Source organism: Anomalospiza imberbis, chromosome 8 (assembly GCF_031753505.1).
Source record: "Anomalospiza imberbis isolate Cuckoo-Finch-1a 21T00152 chromosome 8, ASM3175350v1, whole genome shotgun sequence".
Classification (NCBI taxonomy): domain Eukaryota; kingdom Metazoa; phylum Chordata; class Aves; order Passeriformes; family Viduidae; genus Anomalospiza; species Anomalospiza imberbis.
In genome coordinates, this window is record NC_089688.1 from 12,936,922 (window position 1) to 12,960,236 (window position 23,315).

Below are 23,315 nucleotides of genomic sequence, written 5' to 3' on the forward strand. Positions count from 1 at the left end.
TAAGTGCTTCTATTAGTGAATTTTGCTTTCTGTTTTTCATGCATAAACAAATATCAACCATTTCTGTTCTTGGTAAGGGGGTAGACCTGAAAGAGGCAACATGGTCTCAGTTGTGAGACAGTGGGGTTTGAGTGCACCCTCAGCAAGAGTGCAGAAGACACCAAGCTGAGTGGTGCAGTTGGCATGCCTGAAGGGATGGGATGCCATCCAGAAGGACCTGGACAAGTTTGAGAAGTGGGTCTGTGGGAAATTTCTCAGGCTCAACAAGGCCAAGTACAGGGTCCTGTGTCTGGGTTGGGGCCACCCCCAGCATCAACACAGGCTGGGTGAGGAAGGGATTGAGAGCAGCCCCTGCAGAGGGTTGGGAGTGCTTGTAGATGGAAAGCTGGACGTGAGCCAGCAATGGGAATTTGCAGCCCAGAAAGCCAGTTGTGTGCTGGGCTGCATCCGAAGCAGCGTGGGCAGCAGGGCAAGGGAGGAAATTCTATTCTCTTCTCCATTCTTGTGATCCCCACCTCCAGCTCTGCATCCAGCTCTGGGGCCCTCAGCACAAATAAGGGGATGCAAGACCTCTCCGTGAGGAAAGGCTGAGAATTGGAGTTGTTCAGCCTGGAGGAAAGAGGGATTTTGGTAGACCTTTTTGTGGCCTTTCAGTGCCTGAAGGGAGCAGACTTTTTAACAGAACCTGCTGCAATAGAAGAAAGGGTAATGGTTTCAGTGTAACAGAGGGTTGTTTAGAATACAGATAAGGAATTTTTTTTACAAGCATGGTGAAACTGGAACAGGTTGCCCAGAGAGGTGGTAGATAGCCCAACCTTGGAAGCATTCAAGGTCAAACCAGACAGGGCTCTGAGAAACCTGATCTAGGTGCTCATTGCAGGGATGGTTGGACAAGATGACCTTGAAAATTCCTCCCTACCCAAATTATTCTGTGAAAATCACATAAAATGAAATACATATAGGAATATAATAGCGATCTGTTTGTGCCTAGGAAGCTTCAGGATGCTGGAAAGAATTGATTATTTGCCACATAATAGTTCCTTTGGCTTTTATAATTGAAAGCCAGCTCTATTTTGGAGTTAAAATGTCCAAGCAAACTCTCTAGTGTTTTGGGTGTTTTTTCCTAATTCTATTCTCTGAAGAAAACTTTTTATAATTATGTGGGCTGCAGCAAATGCAGAACTTCACCTATAATGATTTCCTTTTTCCACAAAAAACGCATTGAACTCACAGTATTTTTCTTCTATCATTCGATGTCTCAGCTATTAAAATGTAATTTAACCCTTATAAGGGTTTGGAGATAGAGGTTTTATTGATATCTTAGATGTTTCTCAGGTTTATATTTGGAACTTAGCAATGGTTAACTTGGTCTTATCATTAGCTTCAGATGCAGTGCAAAACATTTTAGAGGCAGGGTTTCTTTCACTCCAGCCATTTTTCATAAAATTTTATAGGAAGCAGAGTGAGGAAAGCAGCTGGATGAAAAAGAGCTGAAAGGTTTGATTGCTAGCAAGGATCCTCTCCTTCCCTGTCTAACCACATGTCTTTGGATAGGAGTAGCAACTGTGGGAACTCCTGGAACTGGAACAGAGGGATGTGTCTCTCACAGTTTCAGCAATATGATCCAAAGTTATCATTCTCTAATTGCAAATGTATCTGACATTTAGCATTATTAAGCTTCATTTTATGGCTTTTCATTTAGATCCCCGAATCCATTTAGCAAGTTGTGATTATTTTTCAGAGTTAACCACAGTCAGTAATTAAAAAGAAACTTTATATCCATATAATAGACAGGAGTGTACTTTAACACTACTTTGGAGTCTTAACAAGGCAAAAGATAAGAGCAAATATTTTATTTAACAACTTTCCAATACTACTGCAGGAAAAACTTCTTCATTTAAACACATCTTGCCACATGCATCTTTGTGCTTGAGGGGAACCTCTTATTCCAGTGAGATGATGAAAGCTGTGACCAGGTTTATATGTTTGCCAGGATCAGTATTTCCTTATGTTTCTAGAAATAAAAAGTGTTTTCCTGCACTGGAGTTGGATAAAATAGATGTCAATAAAGAGAATGTATGAGAAGAAGCAGCTCTGGACCTTCCTGTAACAGTTGCAATGCCATGTTACACAACTTTTATGTAACTCCTGACTGTACTCTCTAATAAAAATTATCCTTCGTGCTTTACTTTAATTTTTAAGCTGTGCATATGTATAGTACAGAGTGTACTTTTATTCATATGCCAAAGATCTGCAGCCAAATCATTTACTATAGGCATAAGACTATTTTAATAATTTAATCCCTTAATCTTCTCGATTAGTTTCTCTTGCACACACATTCTTTGTCTCACTGACTTTTTAGTTGTCTGGGAATTGCTCTGCACGCAATCTGATTTAGACATAAAAATGCTATTTCTTTGTAAAAATACTTTTTGAAAAATAATGATATGTAATGTATTCCTATAGTTATGGACTGATGGAAAGAATTATAGTAAATTTACCTTTTTTAAGAGAAGAAGTGTGATTTCTCTGTTTTCCTGCATGAGGTTTTTGAAACTGGAGTGGAGATAGGGAGCATTATTACTATAAAAGATTTTACGTCATTAAGATTTACCAAATTTAATCAGGAATATACAGTCTACTTTATCCAGGTTATCAGATCTCTTGCCCATGATCTGCTATTTTTCACTAAGCAACGTGGGAGCTTGGAGGACTGAAATGTTTCAGACCTGCCTGTGTCTTTGACAGCCTGAAAGAGGACATGTGCACTGCAACTGCCAACAGAAACCTCAGTGAGGTTTTTCCCCCTTAGCTTTCAGCCTGTGTGTCTCCTTCCATTACTTCCTACATAAATTAACATTTTCTGGTAGGATAAAACTGTTATTAGGAAAATAAATTTAAAACAATTTGAAAAATACCTGTTAAGGATCCTTGAACAATTAAATATGGAAGAGCATTTCAAAGGTATTTGATATTTTGTATGTTACCTGTGTTGATTTAATTGATCACTGTCTTTGTGATATGCTGTTACAACTTGAATTATTCTTTACCATAACTTTGTTTTCTTTTACTGCAGGTTTAAGATTTTTAAGAGCCCTTAGACTGATACAGTTTTCAGAAATCTTGCAGTTTCTGAATATACTTAAAACAAGGTAAGACTTTTTCTTACATGCTGATTTAGTTGCATTGGTGACAGAATGTAAATGACTTTGATTTGGTGTCCTAGTAACACATGATTTTCTTTTCTGGAAAAACCCCCCACCTGTTACCTGTTCTTTAAACTTCTTTCTGCTGATGAATGACTTGTCAGTGACAGTATCTTTTGCTACATGATGATTTTAATTGATGAGTTGTTATATTTGAAATACCGAGCAAGGTTATGTGTTGATAAATTACAAGCAGAATGAATTACATAGCTTTGTACCGATTAAACATTGCTTCTTTCTATATAATCAGTCCATCTTCTGCTGTCTTGAAAAAACTGAAATCAAAATTCATTCAAAAGAAAACAGTTTAAAAGTATTTTGAGAAATTCTCATTGTGGCTCTTCCAATTTTTTTGAACTGAACATCGTTTTTCATATCAAAACCATTAAATTTGCACTGTGCTATCTTTATATTGTGTTCATTATCCTTAGTATTTCTTCCACATAGTAATTAAAATACTCCAATTAACCTTCTGGCTTACTGGTTCTTTGGCCTGTTAATACATTAAAGTTGTGCAGGAAAAGCACAAAATTTTAGACAAAAGATCATTTTGAAGGAAATAAAGAGAAATCTTCCCATACCTTGCAGTTGAAGACACATTGTTTTTCATCATTCTCTAAAATGCTCCAGTGGAAGTATTGAACCCAGCTTCCAATAATTACTCTAAAATCAATTCCATTTTGGAAACTTCCCCTCTCTGCACCAGTTGCTATAGATGTGTGAGGGCTTTATATGCAGGAAAATCCATTTCTTGCTGTGATAATTTGTAGCAATGGGAAAATAGGTACTGAAATTTGTACACATTCACAGTAAACAGCAGTTTCTTCAACCCTTAACCTTGAAACTATTCTGTGTACTGTAAAATTCTCACACTATCTGTCTTTAGTTGTGGTACTGGAAGGAAGCCAATTCTGGTCAAACAAAGGCATCAAACGAAGACATCAAAGAATGTAAGGTGAAGTCCCATAGCTCAGAATTCTCAGTCTGGGAAAGGAGAATAAGATTTAACATGCAGAACAGCCCTGCCATAAGAATAGTGGAGCAGCCCCATAAACTCAAAGGATTTTGGATAAAACCTAATAGCCCCTTCAGTAGCAGGGCATTTGTGAAATTCCAGATCCAGAAATGTGATGTTCAAGGTACTCAGAGCTGGTATATTTAAGACTGACCTGTTGATTGAAATAGCCTTCTTCTGGTGCAGAATTTGCTCTTATATTAGATATCATCATCTCTGTGATTATTTATCTGACTGCCAAAGTATCTATAAACCTCAAATGTTGATTAGTGAAAGCCTGTAAAGCAAAACTTTCTTATATGAGTGTTTCAGTTTAGTCAGTTAATTCATCCTTAGCAGTTCATCACTAACATAATTTATTATACTGAAGAATTGTCACTACCTCAAAACAGTTTTTTATGTTTCTCTTCGTTCCTGGCAATGCAACAGAAAGTAATGTCTGCTCTCTTTATTGTCTTACTTAATAACCTGAAATGAGCTGAATAATTTGGAATGTCAGCAGTGTTCACAGAACATTTATTTTTTTTATGGACATGTCAAATTAAAACAAATTAACAGAATGCAATTTGGTTTAGAAGAGGTTCTAGTTACACCTGACATAAATTTGATTGTGTAAGTGCTTGGGGTTTCTTTTAATGTCTTGCATGAGTCTAGCTTTTAGAAAGCAACAAGCTAGAAAATTCATTTATTACTGCTACTGCTACCTTCAATGAGAAATTTTCGGTGTGTTCTGAAGTACCATCAGAACTGCAGTTCATGTGCTGCACACACATTTTCTATTACAGTACCAAAATACTCTTTAATTGAGAGCTTCTGGTTCTGAATTATTTTGCTTCCTAAAAAATAAAGCGTGCTGAGCCCTTGTGATTAATGGAGAATCTTTAAAAATTTTGTACAAGTTAGAGCAGTTAAACTAGTAGTCTCAACAAATCTAGAATTATTTAAATAAAATTTGCTTCCCTAAATTCAGTCAGTGATTTCAATTATGTGCTGTGGCCTTAGACCTTTATTATTACTTTAAATTCTTACACAGTATTGTATACTTTTGGCCCACTACTGCAACATTATTTTGTTCAGGGACGGTTAAAAATCTTATAGAATTAAATATTTTAGCATTTATTGCAGTCCATTTCTAAGGTTTTATTGAAATTTTTGACATTTTAGGATTTTTGCGAACATAAAGACCAAGAGTCAATGACAGAACTTGAATTGTTGCATTGGGTTAGAAAATTCAGTACATCATTGCTAGCTCTGAAATTATAGTAGGGAAAACAAGGTACTTTTTATTATTTAAAAATCCAGCAAAAGAAAAGAGTTCTCTGAGGTGATATGTATTTATGTGAAACAGGTATGGAGCTAATTTGACCTAGGCATTTTAGTGCATTTGTCATTAAAAACACATAACAACTGAGAAGATGAGGAACTGATAGGGTATACTGGGCACTGCTGTGTTTTTCATATTTAGTGCAATTACAGGGAAATTTTCTCCTCCTTTTCTCTTTTTTTCAGTAAAGAAAAACTGTAACCTATAAATGAAAATTACTCCTAGAATTATTGACTGAGATATGAGGATTAAAGGAACAAATACTATTTACACAGTGAGCAGAAGGACCATTCCAAAAACTGGAATCCAGTGAAAGAAGCTGCACAATGAAAAAACAGAGGCAGTAAGGAGACTAGCAAAGTGTTAGGTAATTATTAGAATATCTGAAAAAAAAAAAAAAAAAAGCTAAATATATTTGAAAAGATCCTGTAAGACAAAGCAAAATTTTACAGTGGCACTTTAAAAGACTGTACTCTGCCAAGGACTCGTTTGTTTCCCTAATTTGAAATTAAATGTATTTTACTCAAGATTTTTTGCTCCCATGTTTTATGAAATTGAATTCCACAGTTTTTAGTTGAAAAATTTCTCTCTTTCATTGTTTTCTAATATTTTTCAAAAAGTCTGCAGGGGCTTAGGCAGGGCTCACAGTAAGGGATTTTGCACAGATGTTGGAAAGAGCTTAAAGAGGGGGAAAATGTTTATGACTAATCCTTCATCTATATTTAGACTCTGGCAGAAACACAGGGAGTATTTCATAGAGGACAGACAAGGCACAGTGTTTAATAAATCTTCAAAAATAAAATGTACCAAACAAGTCATGTAAATAGTTACTATTAATGGGTATTACAGTGATACGAAGAGACCAACAGACACATAATTTTTTATCAGGAACATCTCATGTTCTAAGCTCAGGTGAAGAATGGTATTCAGCCTTTCATAATGGAGCTTTCCATCAGCATCACTCCTCTGATTTTGTTTAATCCATGAATCCATTGGTTAGGGTCCTGTGCTATAAATGAATGTTACCACTAAGAAAATAGGGACTTTAATAAACCATCGTTTAAGAAAGAGAAAAATAAGAAATATATGTTGATATTGGTGAACACTAATGACAAGACTGCTGATATGCTATTTTATTTTTGAGTACAGTATTCATTTAATCGTCTGTCATATTACCCAGTCATATTCTATTTCTTGTACTCCCATATGTCTACTAACTGTAACTTTTAAAAATGTCTTTTAAGGAGCTGTACTGGTTAATTTTACAGGTTATTTTTTTCAGAAAATAATGCATTTTTATTGTCCTTAAAGTTGTTATAAACAGAAACATTAATTCTATCACAAAATTACTACTGCTAACAGTGAGAGTGATTTTTTTCTCAATTTCAATATTTTCTAAGGTATTGCTTTAAGGATAATTGTGGTGTCTTTTCTGAGGTATTATACCTTCTTTTAAATATTTTCAAAACAGGAATGGGTAAGGTTGTTTAAACACAGTCATACATGGACAGCAGTTCCTCCTGTTTCTGTTGAATAGCCTTCTTAGGACAGTGAATTTTGTGACAAGAGAGGGGAGCAGGTTTTATCTGAATTTCTTCCAGGAAATTTTAAGTGTGGTATTTTCCTGCTGAACTGAGTGAGGTCCTTGCTTCAAAATCACTTCTGGCCAGAATAGGGAAAATACTACTCAGTGTGACTAAAAAGCATTTGTAGATTTTTTGGTAGGTTTAAATTATACTTTTTTCTTTTTTTTTTTTTTTTTTTTTCCAGAGAAAAATGTGAGTGCGAAGTATGAAATACTCTAATTTAATGTGAATTTTCCCTAAAGAGCTCCATAGGAGTTCATGCAAGCAGAATAATATGGAAAATACTTAGGACTTTGCACAGGAACTGTAAAATACCTTAGTTCTTTAATTTGGGAAACATAATTTTCTCATGTATTTTTTATGTATTTATATGTGAATAATTCTGAGTGTATAGCAGTGAAAAATGAAGAGGTGAGGGTACTGAGAGGCAACCAAATTATCTGTGAGAAAGCATTATTTATTTCTATTAGGTTGTTTTTGGCTACTGATGTAGCTAAGGTTTCTGTTTGTCTTGCTGCTCTCACACATTGGGACTTTCTTTTCAAGGTATCTAAATTATGAAAATGTGAACTCTCCAAAGGAAAAATAATACATATTGTACATTAAATAACACATATTGTACATTTTTAGAGAATCTTTCTTTTGGGAAATAATCATCAGGTTCTTGAGTCTAAAATTTGCAGTTGTATACAGGTGCCTATAAAAAATATGTGACAAATTCTAATCTAAGCTCCTGTTTGCTTGGTTTATTTCCAGTAATTCCATCAAGCTAGTGAATCTGTGCTCTATATTTATCAGCACGTGGCTGACAGCAGCTGGGTTCATACATTTGGTGAGTGCATTTGGAAACTCTTCATGCGTTGACTTTTTCTGCTTTTGCTCTCGGCAGCGCCGAGCCCCGCCGGTAGGGAGCGCTCAGGAGGCTCCCCCAGCGCGGGCTCTTCCACTCGCGGCAGGCGGCGGGAGCCGCGGTTCTTCCTTCCGGCCGCGGCGGGCTGGCAGCAGGGGGCGCTGTGCGCCCGGCAGCGCCCGAGCGCCGCGGTGCCGCCGGCTGCGCTCAGCGGCTCGGCGGCGCTGGGGAAAAGCCGCTTCCAGCTAGGCGGGATGAAATTCAAATGCCTTCTTTTCCTCCTGTATCAGTCGTTTAATGTTCGCCCTCACAGAGATGAGATCTGGAATGTTTTAATTTATGATCTCTTTCTCATTCACGTAGAACCGTATTTTTACACCCCTCTGGGCAAATGTAGCATTTCAGTCTAGCATTTCAGTGCCTTTTTCTATTTTTAAACAAACAGAGCACATCACCCCTTAAATACTACATCAAAAGCAAGGGAATGCTATTTTCCTGGATTTGGATTTCTTTTTCCTTTGTTTTTCAACAAAAGCTTTTCTATTCTACTGTAGGAATACTCAAACTTCAACCTTTTACTGTGGAACGAATTTTAGATTGCAAACTCCTTTCCCACTGACAAATTTATAATTTTGTCTCAGCAGGGGCTGGCTTTTTGAAAAAGTATTAGCATTCCACTAAAGGTGGAATGCCTTCAATAGCTACGTAATCTTTCAAAACAAAAGCATTGAGAAGTATAATTGCATTAAAAGTAAGATTTACTCTGAAAATATTCTGCACACATTTTTATTAAATGAACTTGCCTAACTACATGAGTAATTTACATTATTTAGTGGTGCCTGGAAAAGATACTTCCCATAAATGATTTGAGTAGCAAGGCTGTATATATTGGCAAAAGAACTGCAGAGCTCTATTTAGCACAGGGTCGAGTTCTGTATTTGATGAAAATAAATCACAGGAAAAGATTCAGATTCATATTATATGCCAAATTATATATCTATATACACACACAGGCACGTGCATATATGGGTAGAGTTAATTTGGGGTTAATTAGATTCAGTTATAATTAATATAATTCATTATATGTTTTCTTGTACATTGTAGGTGGAGAACTCAGGGGATCCATGGGAAAATTTCCAAAATAATCAACCGCTAACATATTGGGAATGTGTTTATTTGCTGATGGTTACAATGTCCACTGTTGGCTATGGAGATGTTTATGCAAAAACAACCCTTGGTCGCCTTTTCATGGTCTTCTTCATCCTTGGGGGATTGGTAAAAATTCTGCTTTATTTTCTTCTTAATACTCCAGTTGCCTTAAAACTTGATCCTCTATATCTCAATGTTGTAGAGATATATGTTGTAAAGAGAACCATAATCTGGATTATTAAACTGAAATTAATTATAAAGCATTAAAGTATGTTTAATATGCATTTTTTCCTGTAGATAAATATATTGGCAGAGCTTGTCAAATTAGTCCAGAATTAGAATTTTTCTAATCTGTTTAAATGGGTAATGCATGTGAATATATGAAGTGCCTTAATATTTCAACATAGAATATTATTTGTAGTCCTCTACTTCTTAGTTACTGACTTTAGAGCACTTTTGGAGGTTGCTATTGATATTTAAAGGCACTTTGCGGTTTCAGAAGTCCTACCCACCCTTCTGTGTTCCTTCCCAGAATTCCAACAAACACTGTGGCTTTGGACTGCCTTAAAGAGCAGCTTGCCTGATCCAGATGATGGCAAACCACATTCTCTTTAATTTCAAACATCCTTTCATGTCATGTAGTACAATTTTAGCTCACAGTTTATCACATGACCATAACCAGTATCCTTTTACATCAGCAATTTCTCGTGTTCTTTGTCCTGTATGCAAGTAGCACCCAAGTTACTGTTTGTCTTGCCAACTTTTCCATTATTTTTCAGTGCTAGCAATATTATTACACCTGTTGCAATGTTCTCTAAACTAACAAGGTTTATTTTAGTATTTACCCTGTGCAAGGTAAATGCTATGCAGATGACTCGTAATGTATATTGTGCCTATACACACTTATGTACATTGTTACTTTACCCTCATCCATTGGTTTCACATATACATACATCTCACAGAGGTGATATGTATATAACCAATATTATGAATGCCATATACTAGTCACTCACAGATATGTATGAGCATTACATATATGCATTCTCATCTCTGTTTTTTGACATGTGAAGACAAAGATCATGTCAAATGGCAGTAGCTCTTCGAAGTATCCAGCCACAAGGAAGCTGTTTGTTGGACAAAACATGGCAGAATAATTTTTATTTTCTCCTCAAAACCTTTTTTCTATCACATGTTATTCCAATCCTTCTAAACCCAAGAACTTTTGGAAAAGTTTTTTTTGGGGGCGGGGGGGGTGATTTTTTTGTTTCTTGATGGGGAAATAACCCCCGATTTAATCTTGTTTTTGTCTTCTTTTAAATTCTTACAATGGGGGGGAAGAATCTGTATTTGAAAACAGTAACGATATATGTAACAGTAACGATAATACTTGGCTTTGTTTTTTTTGCAGTGGGGCTGGGATAGGTTTTTTCCCCCCTCCCCTCTTCAGGAAGAAATAGACAACTGTTTTTTGTGATTAGATACCAGTTTGAAATAATTTTGTTCTTGTTTTGTTTTACATGTCCATTTTTCCTCTTTTGACCATTTTCTTTATTTATAAGGTGTGTACCTTCTCTAAGACCAGCTTTTGCACTGAGCCCTCTTGTTTGATAAGAATTTTTTTTTCATTTTTAAAAAAAATTATTTTTAAACAACTGCATAGATCTAATTCTTTTGCATTTTCAGATCTTAAAAATATATATCTTCTGAAAATATTCATCATCCCCCTTTCTTTGGCCTCTCTTTTTAGTCTTTTCTTCTGTCTCCTATCTTCTTCTTAGGCCATGTTTGCCAGCTACGTCCCTGAAATCATAGAGTTAATAGGAAACCGCAAGAAATATGGTGGTTCCTATAGTGCGGTTAGTGGAAGAAAGTAAGTATCCCAAGAGGCTCTGCTGCCTCTGCTGCAGTAGAACACTCTCTGCATGCCATTTTCTTTTTTTTTTGTGTTTTTGTTTCATGCATGTAGGCAATGTTTGCTCGCTACGTGCCAGAAATTGCTGCTCTCATCCTTAATCGGAAGAAATACGGCGGAACTTTTAACTCAACCCGAGGCAGAAAGTAAGTCCAAAAAGACCAGGTGTGGTTGTGGGACTCTAAAGAGCCCCTGAAGGTGGTAACAGCTGACTCACGGCTTGCAAGGCTGTGTTCTTTGACATCAGATGTTACCACTGGAGAGTTGTCACACTGTAATTAGAGACCTGGGCTGTGCTATGGTACAAGTCACAACATTTTGTCCCAACTTCAAGAGAACCTGGATACCACTCAGACTACACCGATATATCTTGTAAAAAGTGCTGTTATTACATATGCAGTTAACTTCTGCAGAAAGAGTGAGTTGTCACTTCACCATTTTGGGCATCAGAATGTCGTGTGGTTTGTCTCTTAACTAAATGACAAAGATAATTCACATAATTTTCAGACAACTCAGTTCTTCAGAAAGCTTTGTTTTACTGAATGCAAAATAGGAGATATATATTTACCAGTTTGTTCGGTTGGACTGACTTTGTAAGAAGTCTAATAACCCTGTTTCTCAGTGTTCAGCCAGCAGATTCAGATCTCATACAGCTTTTTCTGACTTTCCGTGGATATTGCAAACCCTCATGAGCTTAGAACCTGTGACCAGGGATTTTAAAGCAATTCTCTTCCCTGTATCACATTAAGCGTATCTGAAGAAGAGCAGGCAGTAACATTAATATCAAAACAGTATGATAAAAAACCAAACATACTATTTTTATCCAGTGGCAAAAGTTAAATTTTATTGGACCACATTACCTCATTACATTTCTTTTGAAAGCCTGCTTGTTTTCTTGACCAAGTTGAAGCTAGCTCTTTCCGGTATTCCCAGCTCCTGGTGTGCTGGGATAAAGCCTTTACTGAACTAGATGTCCTTGGTGATATAGAGATACAGCACAATATCACCTTTAGTGTTGCCATCCTTCATTTCATTATGTGCCATTGTGACATCCACTGGCAGAGTCTATTTGCCCTGAAAGTCTAGTCAGAGAGTCCTTTATGTATGATATAAATAAAGTACTCCAAGAAATTTATCTAATGAGTTGTCCCTCTCTTCTTACTTCAACAAGATATTTTTTACTTTGTTCCTTTCAAATCCATTCATGTTCCAACCCATGCAACATTTTGTTGAAGTGGATTATGCTTTTATCAAGTTATTTCTTCTCTCTATGTAGCAGAAAGACTGTAAATGTCCCACAGAGTTAATTCTAGAGTACTACTTTGTATCTTCATGTAGATAAATCAAAGTTTTAAAATTAGATATAACTTTTATACTATTTTTTGTTCAATAATATTCAAGCAATGAGATGGTAAACTTCAATATGTACATTTATTGAAATACCCTCAGTTGTCTAAGGTAAACTATAAACACTGATGTTGGAAACTTGCATCACTTACCTAGACAAACTAAATGCCTTGGTTTATTTCTGGGAATGAGTAGTATTGTTAATTTCCCAAAATATTTATTTGTGACAGAGGTCAGGACAGTATCATATTTATATTCATACTTGTTTTCTCAAAGAGAAGTTTTTCAAACTCAGAACATATCCCACTGTTAAATGTATCCCACTGCTTCAAAGCTCTAAAGCAGTTATAGCAGAGGGGAATATGGTTAAAACCTGTTTTACACACAGAGTTTGTCCCTCCCCTTCTACATTGTCACTAGTACCCAGCATTGCTCAGATGTCTCTAAATGTGGACCTGATCTCCAGTCAGAACCCCACATCCTGAAAAGCTCAACTTCAGATTACAGGCTTCTGCTAGCTTTGGGGCGTGCTTAATTTTATTTTTTCACTTGTTTTTGTCTTTCTTTATATGTATTGTCTGTTTGATTTTATCACACTCTGTTGTCAGTGCTTTCTCTGCTGATCTCTCCTGCTCGTGTAACTTGTTGCTTGAAACTCATCTCTGCCATCAGAATACAAACTGTTCAATTTACTTTATGCATTGTTTTCTAGTTCAATTATTAATTACTAAGTAGTTTAAAGATGTCCTTTGCTCATGTGGGTCTTTCATCAGAGAATCTAAGCTTGGGAACTGCACAGTAAAAAGCCATTAGGACTCCTTGTTTGATGTTGCTTTTGCAGTCAGTAGAACAAGATTGATGAAATGTTATGTTTGGCCAAAATTGAAGTTTTCATTTGGAATTCAGTGTTGAGAGAATGCATTGTCAGAACCAATAAGTTTTACTTTGCTTGGAATACGGGCATGTGGTAGTAATTAGAAGTATAAGGTCTTTAGTTGAGCAACCAAGCATAGATTCTGGCAGCAAAAATAATGAGAAACTACAGTTGTTGTAATGTCAGAAAGTTTCCAGATTATATACATTTCCAATATGAAAACAGCTGAATTTTGGTGGAAGATATAGTTTCAGCCCTTGAAACAGCAAATATGTGTACTTTTAAACTCTGTACAAAATAGATAAATACATGGAATCTGTTTTGTTACATCTATATATATGTTTATACATTGTCGTGGTTTAACCCCAGCTAGCAACCATGCCAGGAAAATAGCACAACATGTTGCCTTCTAAACTCTGTGTGTAATAACATGATTATTAAACATTTAGGTCCAAAATTAAAACCAGTGTATGATTATGTATGTTGAGTTTTGCACTAAGTGACTTTAATACTACGGAGAGCCTTACTACAGAATTGTAACTATAAAGGAGCTAGAATGTGTGCATAAGAATTATTGATTCAAACTTCACTAACTTAAGAAGAGAAATAACAAACACATCAAATTCGAGCTCGCATTTCATTTTGCTTTTCAGCCAATAAAGTCCCCAAAGGATCATAAACTATACAGGATTCATTTTGCATAATAAAGAACTTTATTTTTGTCTTAGATAAGACCCATAGATACAAGCTTTGGAAATAAAAGTGGTTTTTAGACGGTTATCACTGGTTAAACTTACTAGATAATAGGTTCATTTACTTGTGAAAGTTGACAGGGAATTTTTTAGATTTTAAATTGAGTTATAATTCCTGCTTTGTAGTATTATTGTAAGGAGACTTCTAAGAAACAGGAATTTCTTTATAGTCTTTGAAGTTTCATCTTAAGCTATTAAATACACAGCAGTACTTACTGTTGCATTTATACCAGAATATCCATACCAATATATCTCTACAAAATGTAACTGAGGCCAGATGTACACATTTAATGATGAGTATTGAATTTGGCACAATTATAATCTGGAACAACAAAAAAAAAAAAAAAATAAGCAACCAAAAATGCTTTCTTACACCCTGCCTACATTTAGCTCTTTTATTTTTAAAGCTTTTATTTTGACTTTGTTTAGGCTTTTTCTCTGAATTATTTGTAGAATTTGTGAGTTAATATTCAAGGGATCATTTTAAAGTGAAGTACCATAAAAGGATGACAAGGCATCTGCCACTCTGTCCCCATAGCTGGCTTTAGAGCAGAACATTAAACCTGCAGGTTTGTTCATGCATTCATACCTCTGGAAGGCCAGAAGGGGCATTGATAACTGGAGGAATTTCTAAAGTGCTGTAATTACCTACTTTTCTGTAATGTTCAGGCTTTAATTCTTTTGAAATATGAATCTTTATTTTTTTCAAGAAAGTCATGGGTTTGGAAAAGTAGATTTTTGATATAGCACTATTTTTGTTTTGGAACTTACACATTTGGTTCCGGCCAAAATAGGACTTACAAGATCATTGGTGTTATTTTAAGGAAAAAGAAAAACAAACAAGTTTTTTTTTTCTTATTTATTTATAATATTCATATTACTGAGGTGTGGTATGTGATGTGGTTAAAGATCCAGATAATCCATAATTAAAATTTTATTCTGTACTTTACTAATTTACTTTTGAATCAAGATTGTTCTTGTTCCATTTCTGTATTTGAGTGTGCATACAATCAGACTGGATTTTAATTCTGTGAAATATTTTCCAGTTGAAAATATTAACTTATTGTATAAATCAGCATGCACAAAGCTCTAGAAAGCATATGGAAAGAACATTTGTTAGCTGATGAACTCAGCCTGGATCACTTACTGATTTTTTTCAGTCTTTATATTGAATTAATGACTTCTAATTCCATGGACTAAAATATTTTTTATACAAAACTGCTTTCAAATCCGATGCAAAGTCTTTATGAGGGCAGAAAGTAGAACCCAGCTTTGCATGAATAGGTATGGCAGAGAGAGCAATGTCCTGGCTGAGCAGGGAGGTTGGGCCAGAAGAGCCACTGTGGTCCCTTCCAACCTGGCCCTTCTGTGGTTCTGGCTATGTTTATATAACTGCTTGCTTTGTCACCATAGTACAGGTTTCTGGTAGACTTCATTGCAGATTCAAAAGATGTAAAAATAAGTTATCCAGAGGCTTTATTGTAGTTAATATGTAAGATTAAAAATGCCTTTTAATGAAACCACAGTTCTAAATTGTATAAGGTATTAGAACCTCCTGTTTCTCTTCTTTCATGATCTGCTCTGCTTCCCAGACATTTCTGCAGATTTCTTAAATTTACAAGCCATAAATTACCAAATCATCACCATATCAACAGAAATAATCATCTGTTAGAAATTCCTTCCAGAAGGAAACATGGGATTCAATAACTAAACTTCACAGAGGAAAATAAAAACTGTAGACAGATAGATATGGTAAACAGAAAGACAAACAGATAATTTAAGTTGACAGGCCATATTGGACTCATTAGACATTTGAATTTCATTACAAATTAGAAAAAAAAAAAGTTAAGTCTTAACCAAAGAAAAGGTCCATTCGCTGCAGTAATGAGAGGCATAGCTCCAAAGAAAGTGACATTAAATTCTTATATTAAATAATTGGATGCAATATGTAAGATATTATTTTTTCAGTGGGATGAGAATGTAATAAGAGAATGTGACATGGATTACATTATGATCCCAGGGGTGTCTCTATTTCTCATCTGCTAGCCATTCTTCTAATCCCACTTTTTCAAATGAAATTTCACTTAGTGATAAAGAAAATCTGATGAGTGTTAAATAGACTGACAGAAGAAATAGGAGAAACTTCTTTTTTTTTTCAATTTTGTGTGCATACTGAACTATATCCATTCTTTTGAAAGTAAGAAAGGAAGTGTGGGAAGTGACATATAAGAACATTATGACTTTCAAATGTGTATTTGAGGTCTCATACCACGTTCCATTCCTACAATAACAGCGCTTCTTTTGCATTTCCAGTTGAAGTTTTAAAAGTTCCTTTTCCTAAACTTTGAAAAACCCCTCTTGGATTTGGCATCAAATAGCAGTAGATGCTGTTTAAATTTTGACCCAAGAAAGACTGAATCTGCTTTATACATCTGCTGGTCTACCATATTCTACAAACTATACAGTACATGGCATTCCAGGCTGTGTAATGTGAGATGGCAGAAGTGATTAATTGTTCAGCAACTTTTAGAGACTTCTTGCTTTCACTCAGGTTCTGTTGCAGAAAATTACTCATGACATTTTGGGATGATTTCTGTGGAAAGAAATGCACTGGCTCTGCTCATGGATGAAATGCTCAAAAATCTTAAGAGCCTTTCCTAACTCCTGCATTGCTTACAAAGGATTTAATTATTTTTTGACTCATTAAGCACTTAAAAAACATGTAAGGTGATTTGAAAATGAGTAATAATGGGAGAAAGCAATGTATTTAATAGAAATTAAGTTGATTTCAGATGCAAAAGCAGGATGGCTTGTGTTTGGGATATCTGCCACACAAAATGTTACAAAAATGAAATCCAGGGTTTGGAGTGATTAGAGCAGTCAATTAAGGTCTGTTTGCAAGTGAGATGCTAATGCTGGAGGTGTCGATTACCCCTGCATTTAACTGTAAGCTTTCTAGTATGGGCTCCTTCTGCATGCTGTTCAGCATTTTTTTCTTCTGTTTATAGTAAAACTATTCACTTTTGTCTTCTGGTGATAGACATGTGCTGTGCCTAAATGTTGTAGTATTTTTCATAAAAGCAGAAATACTCTAAATAATATTGCCATTCAGACTGAATGAAAGGATTAATATTCATACTTTAAGCTATAGTGGAAGGCTCCACTAATCCAGACTCTTGAGGAACCAAATCACTGTGCTTTTATTTTATTATGGCTGGTTTGGAGGTGTGCATCAAACAAAGAATATTAACTTTTAAATTGGTTTATAGAAAAACATTACAAAATTCTTTAGATCATGATCATAAAAATGCTAGATAAATTCATCTAGCTGTAGCTGAGCAAAGTTTAAATAAACAAAGCAGCCCAGAGTGAGTCATGTAGGATAGCATGCCATTGCAAACAGACTTGGATGAAAGCTCTAATGTGCAATTTAAACAAAGAAGTGTGCTATTTATCCTGGGTTAAAGGAGCTGAAATGCACTCTTGTATTGGTCACAAAGTGATTTAATGTTTGCATCAGAGAAAATTTCAAATGCCTGACATTAGCAATTTCCTACTTGTGTTAATCTGATGTAGGATCCAGTAAGGTTCCACTGATTTGTACTTTGCACCATATATTGGATGGAGCTTTTTCAGTGCTTCTCAGTATTACCTAATTCCTTTTTCTTTATTCATGACTTAAGAGAGAATCCAAAGGCATGGAACCTGGTGGAAAGAACAGATATTTTCTGTCAGAATTAAGCACAGCAGCTGCACAAGTACACTCTGGTTCCTAAATAGCTGACAGTTGAAGCTCTCAGGTCCAATTTACAGAAATTAAAAGTACCTGAGATTTGTTTTCACATACTTCAATTACATCTCCTCGGACAGGTATGGCCATATGCTTGTATGCTTTTAATGATGATACATATTTTAGTGTCTGCAACACTTCTGAGTAACTACTACACTTTTGAGATTTTTAATCCTTCAGGAATAAAGAAAATAATAAAAATCTACTTTTGGACAAACAGGTGGAGAAAAAAATGTTAAACTTGCTTGACAGTCAATTAGCTATATCCTTTAATATTTTCTGCTTGTCTCCTTTTTACTAGGAGATTTATAGAGCCTGATGGGAGAATCAGGTTGAGAAATTAGCTTACAGTTTAATTATTTTTTTACTGTACACATTGGCTACATAAGAGATCCTTAGAGGACCATTATCCTTGGGATCAAGTCTTCTGTGAAAAAGAAAGGGAAACACTCCAAGTTGTGGCTGCACAGCACTTACTACTCTGACAGAGTTATTCTGAGAGGGGACTTTATATTGGAATAAGAGAAAGACACAGAAGCACACACGTGAAGTTTGGAGCTGAATTATCAGAATCCTGAGTAATGTTTGGTAAATCATTACCATCTAGAAATGTACTGTGAACTGGCATGTTTAAGAATGCATATCACTACTAGATAAACAAGCAGGCTACATATGCAATCTCTGTTGACATTTATTGACTCTTTTTTTTAATAAGAAAACATGACTGACATCCATAATTTCTTTGAGCAAAACCTGTTAGACTTTACGAACTGCTGCCTGCTTCAACCACAGCAGCCTGCTACTGGTTTATAAAGAGTTTAGATGGTCAGTAGATGAAGGAATGAGCAGAATGCAAAGCAGAAATACCACAAAAAGATCTGAGCATATGTATTTGATAGAAATGTCATAATTTTATAGAGGGATCTAGATCAATATACACCCCACTTCCTTTAGTTACCTGACAAGTGAACACCAAGTATTCAACTGAATGCTGAACAGAATTTTGTATTTTTTTTTTTTTTTGATTTATTAGAACAGACTAGTTGGAGTGGGATTTTTCAGGTTCTTTATACTTATTCCAGTAAAATGGATATTTCAAACAGGCAAAAGATTTGTGTTTTGTATTGTGTCCTCTGAAGGAGGAACCATGCAAAGATCATTTTAGAGTCCTATTCAGAATGGATCTGTTTTGATTTACAGTGCTATTTACATGGTTTAAGTGTATGTATGTTCTCAATTATCTCATGCCAGAAACCTAGCTGTTTTAATTTTTGCTAATTTCATTGTTTCTCATATTGAAACAGTTTGTCTCTGTAGTAGCCTTGGATTTTTTAATCTCAGTTTTTGTTTACTTTATAAGAAGCTGCAGTGTTTTTAGTAAATGGATCATTATGTCAATACTAGGGTGGAAAAAAATAGGTACGGTAGAGAATTTCAATTATGTAGAATCACAGTTGAAATCAATTGTGTACATCTGTGCCGATTCTTAATATTTGAAATATTTTCATATTTTTTTGTATTTATGAAATTCATTTTGAGAATGATAAATATATATGGGAAAGGATGGATTAGCCCATATAGGTTGACAGAATACGGCTCCAGATAAGCTTTTGATTCTTTGTAAAAGGTTTATTTTGCAGCATCACAATCATATAATATGGATTCCCACTGGTAAATTAAACCAGTTTGACATCTGACATGTGTTCCAATGACAACTACTGCTTAACAAAAACTTAAGTATTTAGTCCTCCTAAATACCTATCAGTAATAAAAAAGTCTAAATTCTTAAATCATGTGTGTCAGTATGGCAAGGGACTTTATAGATTTTGTTTTTAAAGAATAAAAATAGAAACAATAATAATAACGTACTAGTTCTGAGGTTTTTCATAAAGAAAAGCTTAATGCAGATGTTAGACATTTCTGTTGACCAAGTGAACTTAATTCTGTGTCTTTCTACAACCAACTCTTTTGCAGCAAACAAAAGACATCCACTATGTTTGCTTTACTTTCTCAGTGCATGAAAAAAAATGGATGTTTAAAAAAAATTAAAAAGTGAATACAATGGTTTCTAAAACAAACAGAGGAAGTTATATATCTTCAAATCACATACAGGACAGATTGGAACATTATAAGTTCCAATATAAACTCTTCAAGTTTTCTTAAATAACATACCTAATAACTCTCTATGGGCAAGTAGGAAATCTGTTTTCAATTTCTTTTACTTCTAAGCAAAAATATGACTTACATTAAAGGAAGTTTTTTTGGTAGAAGTTTTCAACCAAAAATTAATGCAAGTATCTTAACAGAAAATATTCTTTGAAAGCCAGGAGGTTTTGTTGCAGTCACTGTTCAGGACGCTGCCATGCACTGTGTCCGTATAACAATGAAGAGAAAAATAGATTGTGTCCGGCTCCAAATCAGAGTATAAAATGAAACCACAGTGCAGATGCCTTTTAACACTCCAAAAACAATTAGTCCTGATACCCGATGTGAGAGTTTTTGGCAGCCAAATGTTTTATTTTCACAGGAGCAGATTGCTGTGAGTCCCTACTCAGTGAGAGTCTTAACAGGATTGTACCAAATGCATCTGCTTTTCGCAGGAGCTTTTTGTAGCAAATAACCTCTGGAGGTCTCTGAGAGCATGAATTACCTTGTAATATTTTGATACTTTGATAATGTCTTCGGAAATACAATATTATGTGTTGCCATACTTTTAAAATGTGGACTGTAATTAATGACACAAAAGAACCCATATTGAGTGAAATCAGCCAGGGAGGTAATAAATTTTCTTCATAGGAATGCTTTGTATCAGAAGAGCATTCAGGAAAAGACCCAGCTAAAGCTAACTGTCCTGGATCACAAAGGACTTCCCCTAGAATCAGGAATTATTTCTGCTGTCAAAAGCAATGTATAACCTATCCAGATGGAAAGTTCAATTTCTTAATTAGTAATAGATGGAGACATTTGAAGAAAATAATTCCCATAGTTTAAAATCAGTTATCTTGGAAAATGTGCACAGACAGTATAAGGAATACAAATTATTATTTTTAGCTGCTATTTATAATTTCCCTGGGACTTGGTGGGTTTTTGATGCTATATGTATTTATAGCCAGGAAAAGTCTGGAATACCACCAGACAGAAAGAACTTACCTATATGTTAGTCTAGTCTAGTGTACCAAACAGTCTGTTCAGAATTCACATCAAGTAAACTACTAAGGTTTTAAATATCTCTTCAGAATCTGACGCTTCCTGAGGTTTTTCATTGCTGCTTTATGTGTGACCATGCACTAAGTCATACCTGTACACCTTTGGCAACTCAGGCAGTGGCCGTCAGGGAAACAGGGGCAGAGACCTTCTGGTGGGGGCAGTGTAGGCATGGTTCTCCCCCATACCCAGCATGCTGCAAACTCTGCCAGGCTGCAAAGCTCCAGAGGACCCCTTGGCCCAAGGAAAAAGACTGGCCTGATATATTTTATGTCTTGTTTTCTGATACTGTGCTTACCATCTCATAAAACAGGAAAGCTTTAACTCATGTTTTTAAGTGTTTGCAGTCCAAGGACATTTATTGCACCTCAAACTTATGTTAAAAAAAAAAAAAGGCAAAGCAGAAACTATGACTAACAAGTTTAGCAATAAACATTCATATATCAAGTTCTATGTTAAATACAAACTAGCATGGCTGGAGTCTCTTATAAACTTCTGTTTCTTGCCTGTTAAATAAAATTAAACAATTGAAATTTTAGGTTGTTGCTATTTCTAAAATTGCATTTGAGTCTTGGTGATATCTAAGTACTCATGTAAAAGGAGTTATTGTATTTCAAAATAAATGTTTAACACACTGTGCTCTGCCAGAAAAGTGATAATAGTTAACAATTACTTTTTGTTGTAAAGTACTCCCCTCTAGGATTTATGGTAGGAAAAAGTTTCTTTTCATGCTGCTTATGGCCTGTAATTGGCAAGCTTTGCCCTACCTTCCTTGGCATAAATCTGCTTCAACTATAGAAAAATATTGAATCATTTTAGGGAGATTTGCTGTCATAATCCAAAAATTTAAACAGTAAACCTCATTAGAGGACTTAAAGATATTGAGAAAGATGTGTAAAATGAAGAAATATGACTTTGAAAGGGACTGGTTAATACAGTGCATAAACATATATATAACTGATCCTACTTATTGTTAAATGTTTAAAACAACCTGGGCAAATGACTTTACAGGTGACAGCATGTATGTATAAATATTTGCAGTTGCAAAAAAACTTTTGGAATTGATATTTTTCTTCTCTGTCTTCGTGGAATAGGATCTAGAGAAGCATCAAGAAGAGACTAATGCTCTTTTTCCTCAATAAGTTATCATTTCCATCTCTGCTTGCTTGCTTGTTTTACCTTCTTTGCAAGATTAACTCTGATTTTTCTGTAACAGGCACATAGTTGTCTGTGGTCACATAACACTTGAAAGTGTGTCGAACTTCCTGAAGGACTTCCTGCACAAGGATAGGGACGATGTCAATGTAGAAATCGTCTTTCTGCATAAGTGAGTAATCTTTCAACATTGATCTTATCATCTATTACTAAAACTCATTAAGTGAAGCTGTACCTTCTGTGAAGACAGAGAATATTTAAAGCTCAAAATAGCCATAACGTTAATGTATTTATGTTTATTAAAAATATGTCTTGAAAAAAGTGGTTTTTTTTCTGAATTTTCCATAACACCCCTGCTAAGTATATTTGTTACAAGCAGACAGACTTCAGACCCAATTGTGTTGTCTGTAAGGTACATAGCTAAATGTATAGTTGAAGTCGGGATTGGGTTATGAAATAAAAAATACTGAAATGCAAATAAATACATCAGCAATTTTTTTTAGTGGTAAATATTCCTAGGGAAACTACCAGAACTGGTAACATCAGTGAAACTAATGAAAAACATTGTATGTTGTACAAACTTATGGTATCTGAAAACACCTTTTCATCCTGGATCTTTCTAGGAAAAGTGCTCATTTCAAATTGCAGAGTATTTATAAAATGAAAAATGTAAATGCAGATACAGTTTCAATAAATCAGATACTTTACAAATGTATTGACGATAGAAATTAAAATCTTGCCATGGTGATAATCTGTACTGCTCTTTATTTATATTATTATACACACACAGTATCTTGCCTTTTTCTTATGTGGAATTTGGAAAGGTGTCCTAATGAGGTTGGTGTTTCTTGCAGGCTCTACATGATGTATAAGTTAATAATAATTTAATAACTAATACAATGCCAAATAGCCATGCCTAGAGGAACTGCCAGAAAAAGCCATGTGATAGGAGACAGTATCTTTTCTGTTCTGTAATGGTGTCTGTTTAGAAGAGTTGCAAGTTATAAATTATTTATTTTTTTGCATTCAGCAATGCATTCTGCACTTGTTGTCAAAGAAAATTATTAAAAAGTTAAGGATTTAATTTGTGATGATTTAACAGTGAAAGCTGAAAACTAAGCATCCGCAGTATTTCCACAATTTTTTCATCT

The 23,315-nt window shown here is 35.1% G+C and overlaps 1 protein-coding gene across 30 annotated transcripts in view; it reads left to right on the top strand.

Annotated features, from left to right (window-relative positions):
- The window catches only part of KCNMA1 (potassium calcium-activated channel subfamily M alpha 1), a 420,412-nt gene that overhangs the window by 264,744 nt on the left and 132,353 nt on the right, over nt 1-23,315 (top strand). For all 30 annotated transcript variants that reach the window (XM_068197370.1, XM_068197377.1, XM_068197376.1 and 27 more), the window contains 5 exons: nt 3,077-3,152; nt 7,888-7,963; nt 9,086-9,256; nt 10,909-11,000; nt 22,226-22,336. In XM_068197370.1, the coding sequence (XP_068053471.1) occupies nt 3,077-3,152; nt 7,888-7,963; nt 9,086-9,256; nt 10,909-11,000; nt 22,226-22,336 (526 nt within the window). The remainder of the gene's footprint in view (nt 1-3,076; nt 3,153-7,887; nt 7,964-9,085; nt 9,257-10,908; nt 11,001-22,225; nt 22,337-23,315) is intronic.